An 8741-nucleotide genomic window follows, 5' to 3' on the forward strand; every position below is an offset into this window, starting at 1 on the left:
GCTGAATCACAGGCCTAAATGGACAGATTGAAGCTGTACTTTAGCAAGATTACATTATGTCTCTGTTAGAGATAGCAACCAATAAAATCGTAGTGCTAAGTAATGCCAAGCTATTAACTTAGCCATCTCTTAACCTTATTATATTTATATTCTGTGTTTTCTGAATGTCTTGTTCTACTTTAAAATATTTTTTCTGAATGCATGTTTTATATTTTGCTTCCTAGCTTATTAATGTGGCCTTGGGTAAATGCATTTCCATTGAAAACACTACCATCATTCTGGAAGACTGTGACGGGAGCAGCAAGGTATGTTGAGCTGGATTTTCTCCCTCATAGGAGGTGCAGCTGATAGTTGGTACGGGTGTAATTGACAGGCGCAGGGTACAACATCTTCATCGCTCACTTGAGAAATTCATTTTTACCAATGGAAATAATAACTCACTTCTAAACTTCTATGTAATCATAAGGTTGGTGCTAAGAGGGTCCACCACTAAATGTACAGACAGCGACTGAGGGAGTAAAGGTGTAGGTACTGTAGTCAACCCCTTCAGGGACCCAGTTCTGGCCCCATCACTTGTTAAAGTGTGTTAACTTTGCAAATTCCTTAAAGTTTAGGTAAATGGCAGTAATAATAGTGCCCACCCTAGAGCTGGCATGAGGATCGAATTAGATAATATGTATGAAGTGTGGAGAACAATATCTGACACTGAGTGCTCCACAAATGTTCACTGCTACCAGAATAAAGACAAAAATGTGAAAAGTAACACATTACATATAAAGATAAAATAATACAGAAAATAAAGACAGCACATGTTTTTAAATAATTAATCTAAGGGAGCAATTTTATTTCTGATTCAGTTGCCCCTCCCCATTCTGCTACATCTTAAGGAAGTAATGCAAATCACACTTTCATGATCCATGGTAGAAAACCCGACAGCAAAACTCCCACAAACTCAGAGCACAATGGTTGGAGGAGGGAGGAGGGCCGGGGAGAACAGAGCAGGGACTCCACAGTGCTGGCGCTGAGCTCTGGGTGACGGCACCTCCCTCTCCAACATACGTTTCCCACCTGTTCTCATTCTGTGGGGACAGTTACAGTATGGGTGCCAAATAGGACTCACAGGAACATCAATTCATCAGTAGAACTCAGTCCCATAAATTGCAGATCACTCTGATAGAGAAATTGTTTTGAGATGACAATCTAGGCTTGTGTAGACTTATTTCTTTGCTTTAACTTAGAGATGCTGCTTATATTTTCAAGTGCATCTCATTTCTAAGATCTTAATTCAAAGGTGCTACTAGAAGAAAAGGCATTTTTGTCATCTCTGTTGCTGTAATTCAGCCGTGGATTACAAAATTGAGGCTAAGAGAATTCTTTCTTTTTTTTTTTTTTTTAACTCTTCTCCTCAAAGCTCCCCAGTACGTAGTTGTAAATTCTAGTTGTGAGTGCCTGTAATTGCGCTATATGGGACACCGCCTCAGCATGGCTTGATGAGCCATGCCCTGTCCGCACCCAGGATCTGAACTGGCGAAATCCTAGGCCACCAAAGCAGAGCACCGGAACTTAACCACTCGGCCACAGGGCTGGCCCCTACGGAATTCTTTCTTAATTAGAAAAGAGAGTAAAATATTAAATAATGCAATCCTTCAAGACTCATCATTTTAGTGATTTCCTGTGCTTGATTAACCAGTATTTTATTGGAAAAGCCAAGTTCTGATCTTGAAAACTGTTGCATCTCTAGGGGATGCTGGGAGGCAGAGGTCTGAATTACACAGCCCGCGCCTTCCACAGAGGCCCATCTTCTTTTTCGTCTCATTACTCCTATTTAGCTTCTGCTTCTTATGCTTGGTTTAAGTAACAAAAAGTAAAGAAACATGAAGGAAGTTAACTTATGTGAGGCAGAATTAACAAGGCTTAATACCAAGCCAGTGACTATAGCATTCCTCCAAAAAACCTCAAAAGGAATAAAACACTAGGATTCTACCATCATGCCCTATCCGTCACCTTACATAAAAAGTCTCCTTAGTTATTAACTTTTCAACCAGCTGAGATGTTTCTTTTCAAGGGAATATCTCACTTCTCTTAGTACTAACATAAATTCCTTGTGTGATGACATACATCCATGCTTCTCAAATTTTAAGGTGCACCTGGGGAGTTTGTTACATTGCAAGTTCTCGTTCAATAGGTCCACGGTGGGGCTGAGATTCAGCGGTCCCAACTAGCTCCCAGGTGATGCTGATGTTGGTCCAGGGACTACCCTTTGAGTGAGGAGGTCTAACCCATGATGCACTTGATAATCTAAGTTAAATCTCAATTACATTATAAATGATTCACCAGATGAAACCATTCAGATAAATTTTGCCAACAGTCTATTTTTTTCTAAAATGTTTACATTGGTGCAAAAACAAATTGATCACAGATCCAGAGCCTTAGAGTTAATTGACCAGGTAGATATTACTAGGTTGTAAACAACTGGAGAAAATATTTATAAAAATTGAAAATGTCGTTCCATTACCCAAATCAGTATTTATTTTAGACATTGGCAACTCCTTAAAACTGGACTTCTCTGAGAGCACTTCCTATGAACTGGAGGATGCGAACACCCCAGCAACCTGATGATTCCTTGTGCTGTCGGCAAAGAAAGACTTTAGCCTTTCCTACAATAGAACACAGCCTCTAGGAGTCCAGTTGTCTAGACAGTCCAGCAAAGAAGCATAATAATTTCCGTCAAAGTAACTTAGGACCGTGACTTGGACTTCCCCATAGCCCCAGTGGCTTAATCATTAAAAATTGGAGCCTTAATCATGTGATGGTTTGAATGCTCCAATACCTCAAACACCAGTGCTGTCTGGGATTCAGAGCCCTTGAAATGACATCCATTTGCATCTTAGTACTAACTATACTAAATAATTTTTATTATTGCAGCTAACATTTATTGAGGGCTTACCATGTGCTAAACACTTGACAGTCATTACCCCGACCTTCTGAGATAAACGCTATTGCTCTCCAACTTAGAAATGATAAAAATGAGATTAGACAGGGTAAATAATATGCCCACACTATCAGAATTGAAAGTGGATTTGAATACAAAACATCTGCCCAGGGTGCCCACGTTCTTCACCACTGCTGTCAGAAACCTTTGACCGGGCTCCTACTTGTGTTTGCTGCCTGAAGTGACCTTCTCTATTCATTTCTCCCACAGCTTCAACAATTTAATTACACCTGGTTAAGACTTATTAAACATGGGGAATGGTGCTTAGCTCCCATCCCTGATAACAGAGCCCTGAGGCTGCACCTCTGTGATAACAGAAACAAAGGGCTAAAATGGCTACATAAATCAACATCAGTCTTTCACCCAGAACTGGTAAGCAAAATATCTGTGCTTCTTCTTTACCACAAATCCAACTTTCAATTAAATAGGACATAGAACCCCCATTGTCAGCTTCCTCAATCAGAAGCTTTAAATGTGTTTGTGACAGTAGAGGCAGTGTAAAAGTTCATCCAGAGAGATGAGCAGATATTTTTGTTAATTGTTAAGTCCTTTTTTTTCTTTTACAACATTATTTCAAATCAGTTATTTTAAATAGAAGTCACCAGGTTCTTTGGGTTATATTGCCGTCAACATCTTTGTCTCTAAAAGTCATTTGCTTCAGTCCATTAAAGCCAAAAGTCAGGCTTAGTGGCTACAGTTGGTTTTCACTGGTTACCAGAAAAGTTTATAAGGAGAGTATATGAGGAAAGCAAGAAGCAGTGTGGTTCCTACAAGCCCTGCCCTCTAGTATGAATCTGGTTCCACATTGTGCCTCCTTTCCACACAGGGAGACTTTTTCTCATGCCATCTGGATCCCAGAGACCTAGGCTCTCAGGGGCCTGCTGGAGCCAGCTCCAACCAGCTTGCAGGAGCTGACTGTGTACAGCACTTGCCCCCCTACAGTGGTAGCTTGAAACCAGCCATGATGGGAGTATCACTCCCACACTACCAATCAAGGGATTTTTTCCAGAGGTCCAGTTGTTCATATTTACTAGAACACACTTGCTCTATCCTATTCACTCTCAATGTCCTCTCAGTTTTTCCCAATTATATTTTAACAGGGTACAAATCCATAAGCATTAGTGTAGGATCTTGGGGTGGCAGAAATAATTTGAGGACTGCCTTCTCAAATTTGCCACTATCTTACTAGCACGTGGCCACCAAATCCACTGAATGCGTCGAGTATATGGAGATCATCATTTTGCTCAGGACCGGCCCCAAAATGAGCACACTTTTTCCTTGAAGTGCTTTCAATCTTTTTGGTGTCACAGCCAGTGACTATTCTCTTCACGACATTTTTCATCCTGCTCAGGATCAAAGTCAGGACCTGAGTAACACATTCTCCAATCTTCCTCCCCATAGATCCTCCCTGTTATATTTCATTTCCTTATGGACAATTTTTTTTCTCTTTGGTGATAATTTTATCACCAAAAAATTAGAAATTACTAGCGTATAAGCTGCTAATTTTATGTTGCATAGTGTTGGGGAAATCCGTAAACATCTATTGAATAAATTACATCTTACCTTCTGCTTTCTTAACCCTGTGCTAAAGGGGAGAGAGAGAGATTGAGAATCAGAACACACTCCTCATCTCCAGAAGTGAATCTGTCACCAGAAAAAATTTCAGGTTGATGAGAAAATGTTTAGGAAGAGACAGTCTTTAAATCACATAGGGCTTATTTACCAGCTAGATTGGCCCCGGAACTTAAGCCTTCATTAGCTGATATTTGTATAGGCTCAATTTTGGTCTCCTTAAAAGGTAAGCCAATTTGTAAGAAGATAACTTAATTAAGATGGCAAAAGTTAGAAAGCTGCTCCCCTACCTTGTTTGTGCCTGCGACATTGTCACATGTTACATAGCTGCCTTCTGCGTTGGGTTCCCCTCTTCATGCTGCTAGATGTTATGGAGATGAATATCTTGACAGTCATCTTTTTCCTTTTTTTCAGTTTTTGGTAGTTTTCGTACTAAAGCTCCCAAGTGCTCAAACATATGTGTGTTAAAAAACAAGAGAAATGGTGAATAAGGCTATAAATCACAGAAGCATCTCTCTTCTTTTAGAAAGCATTAGTAATTGAGAACTTCAGGGATGGACATAGGGTAGTAGTGAGTTTGACCCTGGATACCAATGAGTTATTAAAATTGTACATTTCTAGATCTGCATTTAAAAGATGTCCTCTAGATCAGCCCTCCCCAAATGCACTGGATTGTGACCATCTAAAAGGAAATACTCTCACAGGTGGTGTCTGTGATTGGGACATGAAATGCTCCTCCACCACTGGTTCCCACATCAAATGTCTTTAGGCTGGGGACGAGTTATTTAGTTACCTCTTTACAATCGACCAGCAGAACATTGTAGATAATCCAGAATGTTTTTGCTCAAGTCCAGCTGCTTTACAAAACCTTGAGCATACTCAATCGCCACATTTCCAAATTCCTACAAGGGGAGCGATGTTTTTGTAGGAGCATATTTAAAATAAATTATTATGAAGTCACCCTATTCGATCAATTTTTTTAAGTATTTCAAAACAATATATATATAATGAAGATTATCTTTGTCACAGTCATGGATAATTGAGAGCATTGATGGGTGAAAAAAATTATAAACATGAACACGTTCTAAGTAGGTTATCGACCATTTCTAGGATATTCAATAAATATTAAGCAAAATTGCACCCTTTGAAATACCTTTGACTTTTTTCTAATTACACGTTGTATTCCAAATTTACATTCTGAGGCATATTCTTAAGAAATTAACTAGCTTACTTTTTGTGATGGTGTATTTTTTCTTTACCACCATCAGTGAGGGAGCCAGGTATCAAATATAGTAAATGCCAATTGGAATTATTTCCTTTAAATAATACAGTTATTACCCATTATCATCAGAAAATTCATCTTTTGTTTCCTGAGGAGCTAAAAGTCTTGTAGCTTAGAGAAGTATGAGAACCTAGTTTGAGACAGAGAAAAAAATACTGTCCAAAGCCTGTGTTTATGTTATTAATTTAGTTCAGTAGAATTCCTAAGGAATCAAAAATACAATAAACTATCTTTTTTTATTGGTCTCTATTTCTTTGCATCTCAGTTGTCCAATTCAGCCCACTGCTCATTCCCAGGTTCCCTTTCTCTCCAGGTGAACCACATTGTTTTTGGAAACTATCACCAGTTGTTATGCTTGGAAGGAAATCTTTCTCAGAAGACCCTGAAAGTTGCTGCTTGTGACCCAGTGAAGCCAAATCAAAAGTGGAAATTTGAAAAATATTATGAAGACTGAAGAGCAACTGATATTTTTATCTAATAAACCCGTTAGACACTGTGAAAATGACAGTGAACTTGGTGACTATATTTCTCCAGGGTTGTTTAAAAGTTTCAAAATTATTAACATTTGAATGGAAGATTTTTTTTTTTAAATCACAATATTTGAGACAGCAACAGTTAACTCAGGGAAACAGTCCAACATTGGATTGGAGTCCTTCTTCAGCACCTGGTGGTCTTTTAAATTGCCTGCTTCTTCCCCTTATGCTGGAATTCAGCCTGCAAGTTTCCCCATGCCATCTAAAGGTAACCGGAAATGAGTTCAGAAGTATTTGGGGAAACACATTGATACTAAGGATGACTGTTTTTGTTAATAACTAACTCTTTCAGCCCACAAGTAGGTAAAATCAATGAGAACCTGGTCTTTTACTTGCTATTTCTTCGTCCAAAAAAAAAAAAAATTTACTTGAGTTGCTATAGCTAGAAGACCTCAGAAACACAAAGTTATCACCTTGGTGAAATCCCGCTGGACCACAAGCGTGTTTACCCAACAGTGTGAAATAGTGTTGATGTAATACTCCTTGATGGCAGGATTTTGATCTCGACACCGCATAATGTTTTTTCCCAATCTGACTCAGTGGAAAAAATTTTAAGTGAGGAAGTCAAATGCTTATTCAATTCTAGATATGGACATTGTTTCGATTCATTTTCTGCTTTTAAAACTACACTTTTAAAAAAAGTCATATACTAGTAACTTTCTAGCTACTAGTTGTGTGGATATTTAAAGAGAAAGAAAAAAGGCAAAGAAGAAAAGGCCGGGTCTCAACACACTGTAGCAACCAAAAACACATTTAATTGTTGAGCACATTCTAGTGGGGGGTCAAATAAGAAGAGTTGAAACAAATAAGGCAGAAATAGAGCACTGGAAAAGTATTCAGGTTCTTTTCTATAAAATACTACTTTAGATTTAGCAGCAGTCACAGGGATGAAGTGTGCTAAAAATGGGCTCTAAAAGATATCAAAGTAGAAATAAAGTGAAGGAAACCTAGTAAAAAGGGAAAAGAATGAAGTAAACAACCATCAGGAAGAGAGTTGAGAAAAAATTGCCCTACTCTTGGCCAAAAAAGAAAGGGGATCTGACACCTCTGTGGGGGAAAAAATAATAAAGCCCCAGATGTGGGCCTAATGATAACATTGATAAATCTGGGGGAAAGTTCAATAATTCTTTGATCCAAGAAGAGCCCCTATTCTTAGGTATGGCAGTACTTGCACATACCAGAAGAGATCTTAGAAATCCTGATATCCCTTTCATTCATTTTGGCAAAAAAGTTGATGCCCAGAAGATACATTACCTGTCTAAAAATCCCAGACCAGTTAGTGACAGAATCAGAATTAGAATTTGCATCTCCAGAGACAGGGCTCGTTCAATTGCCCCAGGCCACCAGCCTAAACAAATCTGTTCCGAAGCATTCCTCTGAAAGAGATACACAAATATTTTTGCTGGGGTGAGTCTCTGGAGGACATCCATGCTATATGCTTGTTAACATAAAAAAGAAAACCTTTGTTCAGTTGAGCTGATGGTAAAATTAGGCATCTTTAATTCTGACTTCCTGTTTAAAATGTAATTTGGGGGCCAGCCCTGTAACTGAGTGGTTAAAGTTCAGCACACTCCACTTCAGCAGCCCAGGTTCACGGGTTCAGATCCTGAGTACAGACCTACTCCACTCATCAGCCATGAGGTGGAGGTGTCCCACATACAAAGTAGAGGAAGACTGGCACAGATGTTAGCTCAGGGCTAATCTTCCTCAAGCAAATGAATAGGAAGATTGGCAATGGACATTAGCTCAGGGTGAATTTTCCTCACCAAAAAAATAAAAATAAAAAACAAGAAGACAAAATTTAATTTTAACTCCCAATTAATTACACAAAAGTAGAGCAAAAACTAAGAATTGGAAGGGGAAATAGTTCTGCATATTTGCATCATATTTAAGATGTTTTATTTGAATCATTGACATTGCAGATGAGATAAGAGAATGGCTAGAAAATGAGATAATTCTTCTCAAAACAGAGCCATATGGGAGAGAAAACACAAGTCAGTTGCCAAAGGACTAACTGAATTGCTGACCAAACTGAATATGCTGGATGCCTCATGCAATTCTTCGTGTAACTGAAAAATTTTGAAAAGTTTTCCACCAGTCTAACGACACTCTTTTTATTCAAAAACAGTATCCACCAAAAACATCAACTCTATTCAGAAAAAGATAAATTATGTCTTGGATATATTTACCGTTGGGTACACTAGCTGAAGAAATTTGAATGTTTTTCTCAAAAGAACCCTCAATTGTCTGTTCAGTGTATGCTCTTCCTGACTTTACCTTGACATACTTATTATATGAAGCTATATTTGAATCTATACTGTCAATGTAACAAAGGACCGTTTTCATACATCACATATTTGTT

General features: G+C 38.5%; 1 protein-coding gene across 1 annotated transcript in view; it reads left to right on the forward strand.

Annotated features, from left to right (window-relative positions):
* GALNT5 (polypeptide N-acetylgalactosaminyltransferase 5) overlaps positions 1–8101 on the forward strand; it is a 47281-nt gene extending 39180 nt beyond the window's left edge. The window contains exons 8-10 of the mRNA XM_070581364.1: positions 225–305; positions 3203–3364; positions 6160–8101. Coding sequence (XP_070437465.1) covers positions 225–305; positions 3203–3364; positions 6160–6300 — 384 coding nt within the window. The 3' untranslated portion in view covers positions 6301–8101. The remainder of the gene's footprint in view (positions 1–224; positions 306–3202; positions 3365–6159) is intronic.
* Positions 8102–8741: the final 640 nt, after the last annotated feature.

The sequence above is a fragment of the Equus przewalskii genome, chromosome 17 (assembly GCF_037783145.1).
Source record: "Equus przewalskii isolate Varuska chromosome 17, EquPr2, whole genome shotgun sequence".
Taxonomy (NCBI): Eukaryota; Metazoa; Chordata; class Mammalia; order Perissodactyla; family Equidae; genus Equus; species Equus przewalskii.